Genomic DNA, 21,811 nt, shown 5'->3' on the forward strand with positions numbered 1-21,811 from the left:
TAGCAGACAGACCTCTTAATCTCATAAACACTGGATTGACAGTTTTGAACAAGACTAAAGCAGAATAAAGAGTCATAAGATGGCAAGGAGTGACATACAGAAAGCTGTTCACCCACAGAATGATTAGAAAATGTACAATCCCACATAGACAGTTGACTAGTTGACACACATCTACAAGACATGTACATTTTGAGGGATGCTGTGACCAAGAGAAATCTGAAAATCCAGGGGATGGTAAACTAAAGAATAACAGTTAGTCACCTGACAGTCGTGATGCATAGCGATCAGTGTGTTATGACTGCACTGAAATGTTAAACAACTTTATTATAAGAATGGATTACATGCAGCAAAGGTCCAAGCTATAGAGGACTGACACAAAGAAAGAAAGAAAGAAAGAAAGAAAGAAAGAAAGAAAGAAAGAAAGAAAGAAAGAAAGAAAGAAAGAAAGAAAGAAAGAAAGAAAGAAAGAAAAGAAAGAAAGAAAGAAAAAGAAAAACATGGAGTACTTAGTATCTTGCTACAGTATTTTCTGCTACAGAGATAGCTAAGCAGGGGAGGGCCCACTTCATTGAGCCATGCATTATGTAAATCATCTCCATAAAGTCTTCATTATCACCAACCTTCCAGTAGGGGGGGCTGTGCCGACAGGGGCTCCTGCTGCTCTGTTTGTGAAGGGATGTAAGGCGTAGCCTCGGGGTTTAAGTTCACTGCAGTGCTGGGGGGAATTGTTGGAGAAGAGTGACTAACAGCTGGTGCACTCTGACAGGCAGGGATGTCTGTGCTGACGGACAGTGGGCCAGTGGTCAGATCAGGAGCAGCCTCTGTGGCAGTGCTGTGAGGGATGGGGTTTTTTACAGGGGTTCTCTGGGATGGGGGGCTTGCACATGGGGTCTGTGCCTGCAGCACAGAGTCAAGGAACATAACAGTCTGAGTTGGACTAAGGGCAAGTGTTGACTTCTGGTCAGGATCATTTGGGTCCTTGGGTAACTGATCTGAAGGGTGAATACCAGGCAACTCTAGGTTAGACTTATTGATATCATCTTTAGTTGATTTATCCTTGTCCAATATATCCCTGTTAATCTTGAGAGTTGAGTCATATACGGAATTCGCGAATAAGGAGGTGTTTGCTTGCCCTGGCGGTTGGGGTCTGCATGCTTGGGTGTCCGTGAGGTGCAGAGTTTCAGGTGTGAGTGAGGGTTGTGCACTTCCCTGATCTATGCTAATACTGGATGGGGGTTTTGAATCACCCAAATTAGGGCTGCTAAAGTCCATGTCCATTACAGTTGAAGGAGCACTCCATTCTTCTGGTAGCTTCATCCTGCTTTTACTTTTCTTGGCCTTGATGCGTCCTCCCCCTCTTTCTTGGATCTCGCTTTCCCACATCTCTTCGTCCCTACTAGGAGGTGAGGGGCAGCCGTGGTTGGAGCTTTCAGAAGGAGTCTCTTCTGAGTCAGGGGAACCAAGACTGTCCAGAAGGTCATACGTTTCTTCCCTGTTCTTGCGTTTCTTCTTTTTTCGCTTCTGCTGCTTTTTGGTTCCTTCCTCAATGGACTTTTCCTCACCGGATGCTGCATCTTGACTCTGGGAACCCATGGCATCAGTTCGACTCTGTTCTGCCTTGTTGGAAGCATGGGACTGTTGCGTAGAGAGCATTTCCTCACCTGTCCAAGGGCTTCCCCAAACTTCTTTGTGTACAGAGAGGAAGAGGAAGTGTCACTGACTACCAAACAAATCATCGGACAACAAAATTTGTGCATCTCCAACTCATAACAGCTATTAAGTGTCCAAAGAGACATTAGATCAGCTACCTATTGAACCACTGATCACTTGCATCATGTGGTGCATAACACCAGAAGATGATATGAAGACAGACACTATCCACTAATTCCCAAATTCACAAGGAATAGCGTCATCCAGTCTATAGTTCTAAACTCAGAAGAGAATTAGCATTAGCCATGGGTTCCCTTGGAAATTTCCAATGGGTTTTCAGTGTTTTTTTTTTGTGTTTTTTTATTTTTTATTAAATGATCTCTCATCTCAGATTAATGTTACTTGAGGAGGCTTTCACAACAAACTAAATATACATGCTACCCATTGTATGGAAATGGCTGATTCTCCAGCTTGCACTGTGTGAAATATTACAATGGGAGACTAGCACCTTATGAGTTTCTGGTCCCGAAACCTTTTATTTTATTATTTTTTTCTTGCCTTTTAATTGTGATAGGACAACTGGTTGACAGGAAGTAAAGTGGGAAAGAGAGAGGTGGGCATGGGATCAGGAAAGGTCCATGAGCCAAGATTCGAACTCGAGATGCCCAAAGCGCAACTGCGCTATACAGTATGTCTGTGTGCTGCCCACAAGGCTATTGGTGTCAAACCAAAACTCTGTGTTTATGAAGCATAGGCAGTCCTCATTTTACTCCATGATTTCAAATGCTAAAAATTGCACAAAAATGTATCTGTTTTTCTTCAGAACTTGCTAGGTTAAACAGACATGTCATGAATTATGGCTTCTGTAAAATTATCAGGTTTTCAAGGGCTTAGAACTTCATTGACTGCCAAAACTTGCACTGTGTACTCCTGTTGCCATCTAGTTACTAAAAAAGACTACAACAAGCATGTGTAAATATGCTTGACAAATTGGACTTTGTATTTCCTATTTAACAACAGATTTTCAATTTAAGTATTTAACTTTGGCTTCAAAATTCTAGTCTGAGGTATGACTGTTTGTAATTTATGTTGCAGAACAAAAGAAAACCCAGTGGAAATTCTCCAATGGCAAATTAGCCTTCAAGGTTAGCCATATAAACTGAACAGCTCTATAGAAAACAAAATGACTTTTCAATTCTTTGGATTATGTTACATCCTGATAAAGGCCTATCACTGATCTTTGTCAAATAGGTAGTTTACCCAAAAATGAAAATTCTGTCATTAATTACTCACCCTCATGTCATTCGAAACCCGTAAGACCTTCGTTCATCCTCGGAACAGAAATTAAAATATATTTGATGAAATCCGAGAGCTTTCTGACCCTCCATAGACAGCAACGCAACTACCACGTTCGAGGCCCAGAAAGGGTACTGTGTTGTACTGTCATGAACGTGTTTCAAAGACAGAGAGAAGAGAGGAAATTGCTGAATAAAGTAATTATTTTTGTTTTCTTTGCACACAAAAAGCATTCCCATACCGTCATAAAATTAAGGATGAACCACTGATGTCACATGGACAATTTTATTGATGTCCTTACTATCTTTCTGTGCCTTGAACGTGGTAGTTGCATTGCTGTCTATGCAGGGTCAGAAAGCTCTTGGATTTCATCAAAAATATCTTAATTTGTGTTCCGAAGATAAATGAAGGTCTTACGGTTTTGGAACGACATGAGGGTGAGTAATTAAAGACAGAATTTCCTTTTTGGGTGAACTATCCCCTTAATGTAAGATCTGAGGATATCATGCTCATACTTGCTGCAGAGGGCAGTTAAATGGGTGTGTAATAGTTTCAGCAGTGGCTGAGAGAGAATGTGCTGAGACTACGATGTGCTCACTTGAGAGCACATCAAGTGAAAGTGCAAATGGGCAAATTAACTCATGGAGAAATAACAGGCACGGATAACAACAGAGGCAAGTCACAGAGAGACTGACTCAAAGAAAAGCTACAGAGAAGAGTCACATGACATGGAATACCCAGTAAAAATCTCAGCACTGAGGGCAAATAAAGGTCACTGAAATAAACCGAAACCCATGACAAGACAAACACTTAACACACAATGGCTGACAACATCAAAACACATTACATTTAGAGGGAGACAAAAACTACTGCTAATTGAATTTTGATCAAGTTTACCAGGGCTATAGAGCTCCGGCAGTTGACGTCACGCAATCTAAACTCCGACATTTTGGCAGGCAACCAGGAGAGTGCTAGAGCGGCCGTAGCATTGGTATCAACAGTCGTAGAACAATAATTTAAAACCAGACTATTTAGACCTTACAAACCTTACACCATGTGCGCCAGGATGCCAGAACATACAGGGGGTCCTGTTTCACAATAAGCGGCGCTCGCGCTAATAATGCCAATCCCGTCCGTGTTTTGACTAAAGTAAATTTCTATTTTGGCAAATACAAACAACGTGATTATTTTTCATGAGTCCAACATCCAGCCGCGCAAGAAAACATGCAATCTAGCTGAGACGTGATCAATATGGGAAACCGTCTTTCACTACAAAATAGAGAAAAAACATTTTACATTTAAGTAAGCTTCTTAACATTGTAGCCTTATCTTATTCGTAAAACACACAAAATGACCAATAAAAAAAGTGTTGAGCACCAAAAACAGCCCATATTAAATCTATAAGTTATCTTTAATTGAAAATATGCATTTTCCTATATACACACACGCGATTGTCCCATAAAGCAAAAGGGAAATCATTTTATCATATTCCTAGGATCCCGATAGATGACTACAATGGTTCACTGCAATAAAACATGCTAACACACAACATTTGGGATTAAACAGGTAAGATTTCATAACATTTATTTAGCTAGGGTTGATTAAGTAAGCTAACAACACAGTTGACTTAACCTTCCAGTGATGACATTTTTACAGTCTATGGTTTTAGCCGGCAGACTCCTGAATATTCATCAAAAAATTAGATTGCATCCATTTGTACCCCTCCAGGCTTTTGTAGGCTTTTAAAGAGTCTCCGTAGTAACGTTACGAGGGAAAGTTGATGAGGTAGTTGTACATATCAGGATACTGCAGGTCAGGAAATCTATCCGTTCTTATATTAATACACGTTAAAAGCACCCCTGGGGCATTATAGGGATCTGTTATGTTTAATCTATTAAATTTTGCTATGTACAGGGATATGTCTTTTGAATTAAAGTGCGCAGTGAACTCTGTTGCCTTGAAACTTATGCTGGCGCCATTCATTCATATTCGCTCCCGGTTGTTCTTGCCTGCCAGCATGGTGGTGTAAACAGAATGGGTCACGTGACTGCCGGAGTTCTATAGTCCAGCCATCAAAGCATAATAAGATGAAAACTAAATTAATTCCTAGACCCAACCAAACTCTTTTTCTGTTTTAGATCATATGATTTTCTATTTTGCATGTCTTGGAGGAAGTGCCAGTGGCAGTAACATCTATATTTCAGATATGAGGTCTAACATGTGAAATGGCTTTCTAAACTGGCTCTGGGCCAGAAGACACATTTCTCTTCTAAGTTTCACAGTCATCACACTCAAAAAGTAACATTACAGAGTGGCCGAAGATAAATCTTTAAAATGCCTTCCACCATAATGCACACTTGAAGACATAGTGCACATGGGCTAGTAAAAGACAAAATGTGAATAATGATCATTGACCATTATGATCCATCATGTAAAATACTTTTTAACTTTTTAACTAACTACTTTTTCACTACCCCATTTTTCAGGTTATAGTATATACTAATAGTATTCAATACCAGAGTTAACAACCCATTGCTTATCACAACAGTAAAATCATCCTCATAATAAGTGATATCTTTGAAGACCATGAAAAGTATGAAGCAATTATCTTGTGACAAGATATTGATAAGGCATCCATGCCTTGACCGGACAGAGTAGAATGAAATGAGAGCTGAGATCAGAGGACGTTCTGCAACATAATAATCAATCAGTATCTTAATATCTGTGTTTAAAGTCTGTCTTACCTGTTCTAGACTGCAGTGAGGTGCCTTAAGTGGCGATAGACTTTACCTGCAGAATTTTCCAGGCTGTTACGAGGGCTTGTATCACTCAGATTAGCAGTTATCTGGGCTGGTTTGGGTGGGTCATTGGCAAACAAGGGTGAGGTCTTCTGAGGTTCACCCATGCTGGGGGGTTTGGAGCTCTGGAAAGGGGCCATGCCAACATTCATATTCATACCAATATTCATTCCAGGCTGAGAGAACCCTGAAGCACAGAGCAGCAGAGCGATAGCGCATTAAAACTTAACAGAGCCTGAGGAAATGATCTGAATCGAAACCCACAACCTTACATCAGCAAGAACAAACACTGCAGTGGTTACCCAGAAAAGAGTCCATGCTGTTGTCCTTCACAGTAGATCCCATCTGCTGGTTTCCTAATTGGACAGGCTTTTCAATCTTTGATGCTGGGCCTGGAATTAGAAAGACTTGGACTAATGTCTAGCACATAATTTGATTTTTTTGGTGAACTATTTTATTCAATTCTCTTAAGCAAGCCTGACATACTCAATGATCCCACCTGATTGAAAGTCATTCTTATACACATATTGTCCAGACGGGCTGGGATGGCTATCTCCCTGAGGGTCCTGATGTTGCCCTCCAGTCTGGCCTGCAGACAAGAACCCAGACCCTGAGAAAAGAGAAAACAGACAAACTGACTCTGTATAAGTGCATCAACACTCTATTAGTTTTTAAAACTAAAGAGCAAAGGATTTATGCAGGAAATGCCATAAATGCTTTTTTTAGCGAGTTATTCACTAAATAATACAATCCAAGTAAGAAAATGAGTGGAACCCTTTGAGCTAAATTTAATGGTAACACATTTTTCTTTAGTTGCTTATTAGCATGTCTATTATTAACATATTGGCTGTTTATTAGTACTTATAAAGCACATATTCTGCATGACCATATTCTACATCCCTAATCCCACCCAATACCTAAATTTAACTACCTTACTAAATATTAATAAGCAGCAAATTAGGAGTTTACTGAGGCAAAAATCATAGTTAATTGTTGGTAATAATGAGAATTGGACCTTAAAATAAAGTGTGACCTAATTTTTTACTGAGACATCAGTATATAAAAATAACCACATACAGTAGCTACTACTGAGCTCTCTCCACCCTCAATACCACGACTGAGGTGCCCTTGAGCAAGGCACCGAACCCCCAACTGCTCCCCGGGCGCTGCAGCATAAAATGCCTGGAACAGTAGGGGAAGTCGTGGCCTAATGGTTAGAGAGTCGGACTTGTAATCCAAAGGTTGCGGGTTCGAGTCCCCGGCCGGCAGGAATTGTAGGTGGGGGGAGTGAATGTCCAGCGCTCTCTCCACCCTCAATACCACGACTGAGGTGCCCTTGAGCAAGGCACCGAACCCCCAACTGCTCCCCGGGCGCTGCAGCATAAAATGGCTGCCCACTGCTCCGGGTGTATGTTCACGGTGTGTGTGTGTGTTCACTGCTGTGTGTGTGCACGTTGGATGGGTTAAATGCAGAGCACGAATTCCGAGTATGGGTCACCATACTTGGCTGAATGTCACTTCATTCACTCACTTCACTCACTACTATATTATATTTTATATATTTAACTAACCTGTTAGTTAAATATATAAAATATAATTATAAAAAATATATATATTTAAAAATGCAGCACAGGAAGGTTTCTGAATTTCAGACAAAAAAGAAAAAAGAAAAAAAGAACTATATCAGACCTATTAAATTTCCTGCCAAATTATAAAATGTCTTCTAAATTAAAGTAGCAAGAGCTCTTTCTGACTATTTTTAAAAACATAATGTTGGGTAAAAGCCAGGATACGGAATCTTTAAAAAATGTATTCAATTAAAAAAAAAACAAAAAAAAAAAACACTGTAAAGCATTTCACTAATCATTATTAACCAAATAACAATAACCAACTTTTTGCCAACAAAAGGTCTTTAAATTTAAATTTCCATATACTTTATTTATTTTCATGTTGTTTTCGTGTTATTTTTAAGATATTTTCCATGATCTGTTGAAATGTATTCTATTAAGTATATATTATTTTTTCATTTTAATTTTGAATGACACAAAAACACACCCATAAATGGTTTAATTATAATTCTGTATAGCAATTTTATGTATGAAATGCTGAATTGCTCGGATACTATTCATAACACCCACCTAAGAATGACCCATCTGCGAGTAAGAGGAGTGTAATATTCAACAGCGAGACTAACACATCTTCATTAGTAACTTTAGTGATTTAATGGCATTTATAGGTCCCGTAAATGTAACTTTCATGAAATCTGATTGACTGTCTAGTTTAATGTGTCCCCTGTCAAAGGGAGTAGGGAGGGGCATCCCTGAAAATAAGCCTGCTCCCATCCATTCCAATATTTCGCCATTATGAGAAGGGCAACTGGAGATGAGTGAAGCTAAGATGATGGGACAGGCTGCGACTGCAGGCCTGTTACCGTAGTTATACAACCAGCTGAGGCTGCTCTACTTTCCCTAGGCAAAACATTCTGTCAGCATCAAAACTGACTGACATGAGGAGCCAGCACTGAACCAGCATTAGCTCAGATACCAGCCCTGGAATATTGATTGTGCTCCCACAGAACTGGACTGTTCCAGCTCCATACAATTATCCTCTTTGTGGAACAGGATTGGTGTACATGTCACTCTGAGTCACACTGTGTCTGCTATATTAGCAAGGATGCAATGGGACTATGTTGGCCAGGCCTTTGTTTTGAATGTTGATGAGGTAGAGAGGGCTCGACCTTAATGGGTGATTTGTGCGTTTATGCCTCAAGTAGCATGTTTTCAATCTTCTTTATGTTCCAGGATGCTGATGGTGTACTAAAATAAACCCCAGCAGAGCAATGGCCACACAAAGAGAAGTATATGAACCAGAAAACAAGCTTCAGCTAAAAGCCAAAAAATGGAAGAGGGACTAAAAATAGTCACTTTTATCCCAGACATTAGGGCACTGGAGGTGCAGACTGCCAAGTCACGCTGTGGTAGAGAGCCTCCTTTTGCAGTTTAAGGGGGGAGCAGACATCTTATTCAGCACAGCATCGGTTACATAACGTCATAAACCAGTGCTGTACTGTGAGTACCAGCAGCACAGTCAAAGAACCAGAGAGTCTCTAACATGCAATATGGTTACAAAAGAGCACAAACATGATAGATAAACTACACAATTTGTACAGAAATATTGTTAAAACTAAACAGCTAATTATTGAAGTAGAAGATATTTTGAAGAACGTTTGGAACCAAATATCATTAAACCCCACTGACTTCCACTGTACAAAAACATTTCTGAAAATATCCTCTTTTGTATTCCAGAGAAGAAAGAAAGTCATACAGTTTAGAATTCACATGAGGGGGAATAAATGATGACCCGTTTTTGGGTGGAGTATTCTTTTAAAGCACACTGAAATGATACACAAAACAATTCTACTTGAATCTACTTAATGTAATTTTAATTATTTTCCTTTATTTAGTAATTCATGTTTATATACCAACTACTCCGTTGACACAAACTTATTTCAATAACAACTAGACATAAATAACAACCAAGGTTGCTATTTTTGTATATTTAAAGACTACAGATTTAATAGTTCACATTAAAGATAAATCATATTAATATGATAAGATAACAGATTGCTTGTTTTTTAGATTTTGTGACAAGTGATGAGTTTTTCAACTTCACCCTTCCCACTGATCTCACAACTAAAATGAGCAATAAAACTAAATGATAACCCATGTAAAATTTATTAGAGCGATATATAAAAAATAATAAACTTGCTATTTTATTGCATGTTATACTGCTCAACGAAAATAATAATTTCTAACCCAGCTGAATACCCTTGATGTCTGCAACATGCAACTGTTTGAAATGGAAGGTCATGTGAAAGCAGAATAGGACAAGGGCATTGGAAATAATGAGTAATTTGCCTGAATGCAATAATTTCCTCAGTTTACATTTACATTTAGTCATTTGGCAGATGCTTTTATCCAAAGCGACTTACAAATGAGGACAATAGAAGCAATCAAAACCAACAAAAGAGCAACAACATGCAAGTGCTATGACAAGTCTCGTTTAGGCTATCGCAGTACACATAGCAAGGTTTTTTTTTTTTTTTTTTTAGAAAACGAGTAGATGTGTGTGTTTTTTAAATAAAAAGAAGACAGGTAGATAAAAAAATTACAATAGAGAGTGCTAGAGTTAGACGGTCAAATAAAGATGGAAGAGATGTGTTTTTAGCCGTTTCTTGAAGATGGCTAAGGATTCAGCTGCACTGATAGAGTTGGGCAGGTCATTCCACCAGGTGGGAACAGTTAATGAAAAAGTCTGTGAAAGTGGTTTTGTGCCTTTTTGGGATGGCACAAAAATGCATCGTTCACTTGCAGAACACAAGCATCTAGAGGGCACATAGGTCTGAAGTACTGAATTTAGGTAAAGGGGTGCCGAGCCAGAGGTGGTTTTGTAGGCAAACATTAATGCCTTGAATTTTAATGCGAGCGGTTATTGGTAGCGAGTGCAAATTGATGAACAGAGGCGAGACGTGCGTTCTTTATTAGATGTAAGACGATATAAAAATTTTATGATATTAAAAATGACATTAATGAAAATATATACGATAATGGACTTCAAGTCTAATTTTATTATGATTCCAAGTAGCTGCACAGCCTGTAATAGCCAGTATAGCTTCACCTACATTTCACTGCTGGTTATACCCTGTATAATTGTGTATGTGACAAATAAAAATCTTGAATCTTGAATCTTGAACAGCCTGTAATAGCCAGTTATAGCTGTACAGCCTGTAATAGCCAGCATAGTTATTCATTAATCATCTTAACTTGTACTTTGTTCTTTAGAAATGAGCCTCCAAGCGCTTGTCAACAGACAACTTAAAATTTCCATAAATCTTTATTACTTTGTCAATAAACAAGCTTTATTATCTCACACAACCTCTTCAGCGGAACGAGTGTGGCAGGAAATATATTTTCCTTGCCTGCTAGCTGGCCATAATGTTTTATCAATACCGACAATATACGTTTAGTAATTATTTCTCACAAAAATCTCCGTTTCAGCAATGATCTGATGAGAAGCTACTACAGAAACACAAGCTTCTACTATATGCTAACCATGAGATGCTGCAGCCTTATCATACTGAGAGTGCAAGTCTTTACAGTAACATCAAATAAATGGCCATTTCTCTCTCTTAATGGAGGCAGAAATTTAATCTCAAACATATACACATACATACATACATATACAACCTTGCTGTTGTTGAGAGGGTGTCCTGCTGCATTGATGTCTAAGCATTCTGTCAAGCAATATCATACTGTAAAGGTCAACATTTCTGCATATTCTCTTACATGTAAAACAAAACAAACACTTTCATATGATTAAAGCAAAGAGAAATATAAAAGGATAGCCCAATTACAAAAACCAAACGCTCAAAAGCTTCATCAAAGTTCATCTACCTACAGCTATTTCAGTCTTTATGTGACCTTTACTAAAATTGTTTGCTTCTAATTGTTTTACCAATGACTAACTTAACAAAAAGCACCAGTGTTAAACAATACCAAAGTTAGTATATTTCTTCAGTTGCCTAGACACTATTAGTGCTCTCATGCATACCAGGTGATTAAACTATAAAAATGTGCCCCAGCAAATAATAAACATTTCTGAAAATAAATAATGGTGATGGTTGTAACCCAAGAGGAATGATGGTGTTCGCTTAACCGAACCTAGAGTTCACTCTGGAGGGTTCTTGGCAGAAGACAGCATGGTTTGAGGTGGCTGGCGAGGCGAAAAAAAATTATCTTAGGGGAAATTCTTAGATCTGAGATGTTGCCAGTCACGATCAGGCATATGTCCTAGACAAACAAACATAAAAGCAACCCAAAATACCTTGGAATATCAATGAGATTTTTTCTCATGAAACCAACTTGAACAGGATGTGAAACTAGAGGAAAGGAATAAAATGTGCTCCTGCCACTTGCCATTATACGTTTTGGCAGATAGAGAAGATAGGAACACAAATAAACAACCACAAACAGCATCTACTTCAGATTAGATACATCAGATTACAGTCCAATGCAAAAGGAAGATGGTAAATTACAAAAGTGAAAGTGAACAGGCTGTTCCTAATGTTGCATTGTACTACACAATATAACCAACATATCTGCATTAAACAAAAAGAAAGAAGAAAATAAGCAGCAAATAAATACACTAATATTCAAAGTTTGAGGACGATATTTAGGTTTTTGAAAGAACAAAAAAACACTGAAAAAGTAAAACCTGTAATATTGTCAAATATGATCAAAATTTAAATTAACTGCTTAATTTTTCAAATATATTTCAAAATATTATTTAATTTATTACTCATTTTAATTTATTAATTATTTCTGTGAATTTCCAGCAACCATTACTCCAGTCTCACGATACTTCAGAATTCATTCTAATATGATGATTTGGTGCGTAAGGAAAAAAATATGGGTATTCTAATCAATGTTACAAACAGTTGTGCTGCTTAATATGTTTGTGGAAAGCGTGAAACATTTTGTTTCTTTGATGAATACAAAATTTAAAAGAACAGCACTTCTTTGAAATTTCTGTAACATATTCTAAATGTATGTCACAAATGATATACTTTTATGGTGTTTTTTAATCCATTTGGAAGCTTATTGTATGAAGAAAAAAAAAGTTGCTTGGACATTAAATATCCTTGAACAATCATATCCTTTTTATTTTCAATGGAAGCATTTTGTTATTGAATAACATTAAGAAAAACTTCTCATTCAAAAACACATACCTTCCCTTTTGCCATCCATCCCACCCAGAAGGGGGCGGTAGTCTGTCTTGCCAACGGTCTCGCCCACTTTATCATCATAGGTCTGTGCCTCCAACCCAGCCACAAAATCCCTCTTCAGCCGGCTGTCCTGGGTTGCCTTAGATGCCCCACCTGTGAAGGCATCACGTAAACTGAAGTCCATCCTCCTGTAGAAAAAAAAAAAGTGAGGGCGTGCAGTGAAAACAAAGCAGGCCTGAACACAATTAAAAAGTCATTCAGCCGAAAGGGCATATTCATACTCTCCATATTGCCCTAGATAATCCTGCTATAATAATCAAATGGCCTATTTTCGATCCCTACAACTAACATTCATAAAGTTAATAGATAACAATTCATATCTTCAAATCAATGACCAATTTAGGATACTCAGAGGGTCATACACTCAAAGACTTCTCGTATGAAGGCTTACAACACACAGATATGGCCAGATGTTCAGACCTAGACAAATCTGATCATCTGCCTGTGCACCACATATTAAGATCAGCAGCGATTTTGAAGGATGTGGCTGAATGCCAAATGTACAGCTGCCATATAAATCGTACTTTAAAAGGTTAAATTGATGATTTCCTTTAAACAGCAGAACACAAAAGAAAATGCTTCTATAAAACACAATTATATACTACGAGCATGTGAACCTGTTTAACATCAGGTATCACTATTCTAAAATTCAACTTTGCTCAAATTTATCAGTTCACACAAAACAACTAGGTATTATGCCAATAAACAGTGTCAGTGAGAGAAAATTAAGGAAAACTCAGAAAAGGATAGTGAGGGAAAGAAACGGACAGAGAGCTTGTCATTGTGCACTAGCCCAAGGCACATGTTTGTTTGCCATCGCATGAGTTTAACTGTGTCTCATTGTTTCTGTAGCTGTCACACTATCCACATTCAGAGAACCCAGATTAACACAATTACACACTGTCCTGTTCAACAAAGGCCCAAAAAGCAGCAACAATGTTGCGTGACGAACATACAAACCAAAAATCAAGCCGCCGTGCATTTTGACAGCGGGGGGCAAATGAGTTAAGAGCCATACAAATCTCCACAACGGTTTTGATCTATCCAGTACAGACATTAATGTGATTATGCAAGTCTGTTCAAAGCTAAACATGGGATTAAAATGCTTCTGCCCCAGAACCTACCCAGAATCCATCTCCTCTTTCCTATTCACTTTTATTACTTATCCACAGCTTTATCTTTGTATTTTCTTCCACTCCTCCTTGTTTTCCCCATCCCCCTGTATGTAGATGGATGTAAAGTGTAATTCTGTTAATATCCTGATATGGATGGATGGTAAGAGGCCCAGCTAGTCCAAAAAATGAAGGGATTAGAAATAGAGTGATTCCCCCTCGTATTTGTCAGCCGGACTGAATCCCCTGCAAACGTCACAGAATCAGCCCAAAACACTTACTGTAATCAGCTGTTTCTGTACAGCACCACACACTAACGTACAGTAACATTAGCCCGTATGAACATAAACTAAACATTTGACTAAACAAACTTGACTACTATAATCCTTAAAATGACTTCTTACAGAGATCTTTCTTCATCGTCCCATTCAATTATGTTGATAATTAGATATGTAGGCACATTTTCATGAATGATCTTAAAACAAATTCTGGTTTGCTTATCAGTGATTTTTATTACTGTTTATATACTATTATAGCATATATGAATATTTTCAATTAGCTTGATCAGTTTTCATGTTAATTAATACATATATTTAGTTAATAATATTATGTCAATAATATAAAATTCATTTCAGTTTCCAAGGCAATACAATGTTCGTTTTGTTTTTTAAAGATTAAAGGGATAGTTCACCCCAAAGATTACTCACCCTCAAGTTTTTCCAAATCTGTAAAACCTTCGTTCAACTTTGTAACACAAATTTAGATATTTTGATGAAATCTGAGAGCTTTCTGACCCTCCATAGACAGAAACGTAAGGCCCAGAAAGGTAGTAAGGACATCATTTTTGGGTGAACTATGCCTTTAAGTATTTACATTTTAATTTTAGCTGTGTTTCAATTACCAAAAATTATCTTTATTAAGTTTCAGATTTGGTTAATAATAACAATACTGTATTATTAAAGCCAGAGAGAGAGAGAAAAAAAAACATGTCATATGGCAGGTCATATGGTGTGGTTTCCTAAGGCTTACTCATCAGACCGTGGCAAATGAGACACAGGTACATCCTTGCACTTTTACTGCTCTGACTCTGACACGGCCCTGTGTCCTGCTGTGATTGAGCAGTTTTTCTTTGCGCCCTGCATGATGTCACCAGCCCTGGCACAAAGTGGCATCTCACAGAGTGCCATCACTCTCTGTTTTGGAGGGACACTCTTGTTCGCTTAAATCACCCGTTTGATTCAAGAGGCCTGAACTCTGTGGGTGGGTGTATGCGTGTAAGTAAGTACAGTGTTCATCCAAAAGTCTGAGACTACACTGAACATCTGAGGCTGTATTAAAGAAAATACTTGTCTTAATTCTTGATTATTAGAAAAAAAATCTACTTCTAAAGTGAAATAGCATAGTTACTATACAGAGAGGATAAGCCCTGTAATAAAGCCCCGGGGATGGAAAATCTAATTGGAAATAAATGTTTTGAGATTTAAAAAATTTTAATAAATAAATGTTAATTAATTAATTACATTTAAATTAAGAGAAAATCTGCACTGTTTTATATTCTGCAAACATTATGCACTGTTTTAGGTCACTAATCAAGTAAGTGAATGTGTAACACTGATCATTTGACTCTTTGTACAGACAGTCAGATGTTCTTCTTCCACTGAAGCACAAGATGCTCTTTGAATCATGCTGGAGAACATGATCGTCAGGTTTGACACACTTGTGGAATACTCCACCCAAACATTACATTCTGTCATCATTTAATCACCCTTATGTAATTCCAAACCTGTATGGCTTGCTTTCTTCTGTGAAACATGAAGATATTTTGAGAAATATTTTTGTCTGTAAAATGACAGTCAGTGGGCTTCAATGCTGGGTTCACAATGTTCCTCAACATGTATCCTTTTGTGCCTCACAGAAGAAAGAAATGCATAAAGGTTTGGAACAACATGAGGGTGAGTAAACAGTTTATTTTTGAGTGGACTATCCCTATAAAGTAAAAAAGAAAGAATACTGGGACATTCTTAAATTCATGGGATTTTTTTAAATTCAAATTGTTTGAGTTTGTGTAAATATAGAGATTCAACAATGAACCAGATGTGTCTCTTCGTATGTCGCTCAATCCAATTGCTCCAAAATCTACACAGAGTCTGACAGAAGCGCACGCTCTGTCCTCGTGCGGTTTAAAGGAGAATGGCGAGCTCACAAGAGTTTTTGAGAAGAGACTACTGGGCTGACATTTGGCAGCCATTTGTGTTTCTGTGTAAACGCTGTATTCCAACCATTCCTATGAATGCACACAGAACGTGGGATGGGGGTCTGGCTCAATGTGTTCCATTGTGTGCCAAAGCCACAGAGCATGCAGTTACTGGCTGCCACTCATTGTGACAGGGTTTATGTATCTGCGCTGCTACCAGTCTCTGTCTGTCTCTTAGTTATTCTGAGTAAAAGTGAGACATCCAAAAATAAGGCACCTTAAACTGTCAAACTGCTGAGTTGGATTTTAGAGTTGCATTATTATCAGCTAACCTGATATTTTTGTAACAAAATGTGATCTTGTATGTTTCTCATCCTCAGCTTGCATCATCGTCCTAAAATGGGGAGGGTGCTAAAATGCCCCCCCCCCCCCATAAACATCCTGCCCATGGTCACAGCACAACAGCGGAGGGAGGGTGTCTGTGCGGATTAGAGTCAGAGGCCATCAGTGAGGGGAATTAAGATTATGTATGACGGGACGCAGGGCATCACAGGCCGGCAGGCCCTGACCTGACACCCCAGAATCACGGCTGTCTAGAAAACAGCATGCCATCTTACAGAGCTTCCCTTTCCCAGCAACATATGATGACACTGTTGATTCACCCTATATTTACATAAAACTATTTTTTTCTTTAATTTACTGAATGATTTACAGGACATTTTTGTGACAAAGGTCAGAACTCCTGTTATGATGTAGATTTTTGAGGTGCACTCTTGTCATAAATTAATCTATTACAGTTCCTACATAATTTGTAAAAAAAAAAAAAAAAAAAAAAAAAAAAAAACAGTGGTAGATTTGAGTCTTAGATATTTCCAACAATATATAGTTTGTCATGATTAGATTAGGATTTATTTGTAATATAGTGAAGTAAACTTGGGCTGACAGTTAAGAGATTAATGTAAGCTCTATAAAAAAAAAACTGTCAAATTAAGGTCTACATCCCCACTGAAATAAATGTCATATCAGTTTAAAGTGCTTTAAGACACAACGTGCTTTAAAAACTAGGATTGCAGAACATCCAAGCAGTATAAGAAAAAATGATCAAAAAACCCAGTAGCAGTACATTTTAATTCAAAAAGGCATAACCTGTCCACTCTTAGGTGTTTTGGAATTGAACATGTTAAAGTGATGTCAACAATATTTTACTAAAAAAGAAGCTTACTATATTCCTCATAAGGGTTTGAATTTAGAACTTGATTTTAACTCATGTTTCTAATTGATTTTTTTGTGTATTGAAAGGTGAATGTTGTTGATACAGTTCCATTTGTACCTAAATATGTTGTATAGTTATGCATTGATCAATTCTAGGACAAGTAATTGTAAATTATAAAAAGGATGGGGGACTGTTTGAGTGTTGTCCTATGATGGTTTGTATTTAAATTTTTGGTTCAATCTGGTTGTCTTGTCTCAATTGTGATATACTATAGCTGTTCAAGTGATTTACTTTGATTGCTAACAGGTGTAATCAATGGAACTCTGTTTGAATCTGAGTACTTATTGAGCTGTTGCCTTTGTATGTAGCCTATGTGTGTTTGCCTGATGTAGGTCTTTGACCGAAACGTTGCTACTTTTAAATTTTTGAATAAAGGGAATTAACAGTGTGCAGATCTTTTTTCTATTTTTTTTTTATTATACTCTTTGATCTTGCACCTGGCCAAGACATTTTTGGATGTGCGTACCTTGATCCTTCTTTAATATCAGTTAACAGTGCCCAAGCTGATTTTTGGAGCTGGGTTGTTAACAACTTTATCAAGGTCAAGCTTGATCTAGACCCCAATTTGGTCTAGTTAGAAACCGTGTAAACCAGCTACCATCAGAAGCACAACAGCATCACTACAATTAGGCTATTATGTACTATGTAGATTTTAAATGTTGCAGCTCATAAAAATGATGATTAATGATCATAATCCATCAGAACAGGTTTAAAGTTTACCAAGCAAATATTGATTGTTTTGCAAAACCAAATCATCAATTAAAATGTACAGTAATAGTTGAGAGTGATTTTATATTAGGCTATTTATACAGGCTTTTGTTTGAGAGGAAATGTTTTATTTACTAGTGTATTGTGTACCTAAGATTATTTACATGTTAAAGCACAATCACACCCACTATGGTGTCAGGCAAATTTAAAAAATTGCAGAATGACAACAACCTTTGTGGCATTAATCACTGCTATATTTAATCCTGATATTTAAAAGCGAATCGATCTTTAAACATTAGTCCCGGTTTACATGCAAAAATAAGAAAATAGAGACAAGAAAACAGACTCAAGAAGGACACCTCCTTGTCCTCCACACCAGCTTAACCTGAATAAACACCACTGGCATTTGTTCATGACCTGTATGCAAAACAAACAAAGCCAGTCACAGTGCAAAGAAGGAGAAATAACGTGCAATAACTGAATAAGGAATAAGACTTAAGGGGGGTGTGGTCAAAGTGTCGTTCCTCTGTCCCTCTAGAATGCAACAATTCAGAATATCAAACGAGAAAAAGAGGCCATGAGGGAATAGCCACGTTTCCTAACACGTATGAACGTCTCCCACAGTCCCAGACATCTATGCATGACCCTCATGCGTCGGTTACTGATCGTGTGTTCCATTTCACAATGGAATTGTGCATTTTACAGCATGACGCATGTCATGAGACATGTTGAAGAGGTGCACTGCAGAGAGCCGAGCACGCGACGCAAATACCCAGTATGAATGAGAACAATGCGTTGCGGCGCGACAGACTAGAACGCACAATCAAATCAGCTTCGTTTATTATAACAGACGCGTTCTGGTTTGTCGCGTCGCGTCGCATCTCTCGCTCGCAATTTATTTGGGGTGTAAAGCTCAAAACGTCCTTTAAAGAACCTCGCACGATTTCATCATCCCACAGTGTCCACAATGTTGAAGCAATATGTGGCAGTGTACTGAAGTTATGTAACTAGAGTAGTTTTCTATCTCGGTTTGCTGCTGCGGAGGACACCTGTCCTGAGCATCCAAACTGCGGCAGTGCCCAAACAAAGAAATCTCGATTGGTCGACGTGTTTGGGAACGTTTTCGGACGAAAGAGCGATGAATCATGGACACCCTTTATTTACATCGCATGGTTATCTCGCGTGTATGTAATAATAACTAACGCTTGTCAAGCAGGGACTGCGACTGCATCACAATCTACGCGTGCGCGCCGATTCGTTTTGTCTTCATTACGCGTAGGCTATTTTAATGCAAAGGCATTTCCTATAGTGAGGTTGTATATTGTGAGCGCTAATCACATTGTCAAAGTGCACTTACCCGTTGTTGTTGTTGTTGTTTTTAAAATTCAGTACGCTGTAGTGTTGGCCGATGTGCAGAGTCAGATCCGCCCTCTCGTACAGTGCGCCTCTGTGATCGCAGGGCGAGGCCCCGCCCCTTATTCCCCTCGACCAATCACAATTCAGGAAAATTGTACTCGTTCCGCTATTTTCACTATATTCATTGTGCTGCTCTTGGACTTGAGCATCCTCTCGGTTCTTACATGCGTCCCCAACCACCAGTATTGATGGACAGCTAATGGACACAATGAGTATGCTGATGACTGATGAGAGGCAGGGAGATTCGCCAATCAATACATCAGCAACAGCGCGCTGAATAGATCTATTTGGGCATCAGTCCAGTCTGACATTGTATCGAGGAACATCAGACTGTCCGATGAGACGTGATACCCTTGTAGTTTCCTGTCCTTTATGCGAAAATGCATTTGAAAATCCCCTGAATGTAACCTCATATATTTATGACACCCTTACAAAACTATGCTGCGAGTGTAAAAGAGCATCAAATGTTGTGGAAGGGCAAAATTCCTCTATTGTGTTTATCCGGTTCTGGAACATGATTAATGGAGCATAAATACAAAAATATAACAATAATAGGCTAAGTGCAGGACTCCCTTTATTTTTTGTAAATGGGTGTGTCTCTTACTGCTGGTTTCCTATTACACTGAACCTGAGTTTCCTTTTAGGAGCTAAACTTGAATAAACAGTTCAGTGTATTTTCCTTCTTGTTATACATAGTGGTCTCAAAGTCATATTGCCTGGTTGAACTGTGTTTATTGTATGGATATGTTTCGATTTTAAATGTTTAGGTGGGCCTTTTCTTATGCTTATTTGATGCTGAAAAGATATTTCAAAGGACAGTTCTAGATTAGTTTGAGAGCAAAACAAGAAGTAGCAATGAGCAGAAGGATACACATTACTTTTAGACTCACACCAACTTCCTGTTTTAATTTAGCAGTACAGTGGAAATTGGGTAGAGACTTTCAGTTTCCCCCTCTAGCTCTATGGATTGAATCCACTGACATAAATCAAAGCCTTGAAAATGGATTTCATTGGTGTTTGCTGGCAGCACTGCAGAGATGGTGACATTTCGAAAAAGAAAAACATTATTTTTTGACACCAGAGAAACACAAGGAAAGGTTGACGGTTCTCTTTCATTCAGTCAGATGAGACGTGTTTCATAAACTTCAAAAGACTTGTGAATTATGTGAATTAATTTATTCAGTGAGAATTTGATTATAAGTTAATAAGAGAAAAAATCTGCACAATAATCAATTTATGGTAAGCTAACAATAAATATTCCTATTTAGGATTGCAATAAATTACGTTATAATACATATGAACATTCCAAGCTATACTCTTTCTATAAATCACATTCCCTATAAATATATTTCACATTTATAGTATGGCTTACTACTGGATGTGTTTGGCATGAACCAGTGCTAACTGATTATATATGTATATTTCAACACTAATTGCACTAATGATATGGATTATGATCAAAATGGATTTTCATTCATAAACTGTCTAAATCACATTTAACACATTTTGACCCCTTGGTCAAACTGATGATTATATATTTAGAGTGATAGCATATTCTCAAGGGAAAATCTGTGCAATGGATGGCCTTGAAAGATATAAACATGCTTTCAGTCATGTAAACTACTGGCATGTTATTCAGCAGGATTCACCGTTGTTCCCTGGAATCACTCACTCTGAGGTATTTCAGCTACTACAGATGAGATTCGGGTTCCTCCACCTAAGATAAAATTTCCAAATGGCCATTTAAACCCTAATAAATCATTCTCCGATGGGACTTTCCAGTGCATTGCTACAATATGTCCAAGACTTCCAAACAAACAATTCAACAAAACCACACTGTAAAGAAAATTGATATGCTAATACAAATCATTACATTGACACCTCAAAATAACGAGAACACTTTCGTAAAAGAAATAAAACGTTTTCAGTGAGAGGCTGGTAAAAACCACAAGTACCGTTAGACCAGCTAACACAAATGTACCAAACTACAGGGACATTAATGATGCCTCTGAGGTAATTAATATGAACCTGAAGTAGAAGGTCTTCAAAACATCCTGCCAACATTGCTGTGGTCCATCAGGATGCATACATTGTTTTCCACTGAGATGCTGAACAAAAGTTTCAATCTTAACACCCAGGATTAGAGCCATGTCGTTTTTGGATTGAGGAATCATCCTCTACGTGATGTTGCACTGGCAATGATAGGCGTCTTGAACACTCCAAATCTAACCTCAGTCCAGACTGTGGATGGTGAACAGTTCCAATAGGCGCCGCATCTAAAAAACTATAACTACCTCGATCAGCTATGACTGTTTGTTGGTGATCAGTGTGAGCTGTAAGATAATCAGGGACATTTGCTACATTTTGGCCTAGGCTATGTGGCCATCGTCCCATATAAGCCCCAGAAGGAGTCTCAGGGGAGGGCTGTAAGGAAGAGTCCAGGAGCTGGAGCTCCATTGCACCTGACAGACATTCACTGGACTTTTTGGGATTGTCAGCAAAGTCATGGGGGTCAAGTAT

General features: G+C 38.1%; 2 protein-coding genes across 4 annotated transcripts in view; both read right to left on the reverse strand.

Moving 5' to 3' along the window:
• Positions 1 to 19,318, reverse strand: part of map4l (microtubule associated protein 4 like) — a 44,027-nt gene extending 24,709 nt beyond the window's left edge. The window contains exons 1-6 of one of the 3 annotated variants that reach the window (XM_079434459.1): positions 19,233 to 19,310; positions 12,532 to 12,716; positions 6,244 to 6,354; positions 6,047 to 6,136; positions 5,737 to 5,931; positions 621 to 1,682 (exon numbers count right to left, since the gene is read on the reverse strand). In XM_079434459.1, the coding sequence (XP_079290585.1) occupies positions 621 to 1,682; positions 5,737 to 5,931; positions 6,047 to 6,136; positions 6,244 to 6,354; positions 12,532 to 12,712 (1,639 nt within the window). In that variant the 5' untranslated portion in view covers positions 12,713 to 12,716; positions 19,233 to 19,310. Of the gene's footprint in view, positions 1 to 620; positions 1,686 to 5,736; positions 5,932 to 6,046; positions 6,137 to 6,243; positions 6,355 to 12,531; positions 12,717 to 19,232 lie in introns of all 3 variants that reach the window. The other 2 variants (XM_079434458.1, XM_079434460.1) reach the window with 2 other exon arrangements.
• A 1,136-nt stretch (positions 19,319 to 20,454) lies between these two features.
• kcnh2a (potassium voltage-gated channel, subfamily H (eag-related), member 2a) overlaps positions 20,455 to 21,811 on the reverse strand; it is a gene marked incomplete at its 5' end in the record, with an annotated part of 49,131 nt that continues 47,774 nt past the window's right edge. Inside the window, one exon of the mRNA XM_079434970.1 lies at positions 20,455 to 21,811. Within this exon, the coding sequence (XP_079291096.1) occupies positions 21,419 to 21,811 (393 nt within the window). The 3' untranslated portion in view covers positions 20,455 to 21,418.

The sequence above is a fragment of the Barbus barbus genome, assembly GCF_936440315.1.
Source record: "Barbus barbus genome assembly, chromosome: 15".
NCBI classification, from domain to species: Eukaryota; Metazoa; Chordata; class Actinopteri; order Cypriniformes; family Cyprinidae; genus Barbus; species Barbus barbus.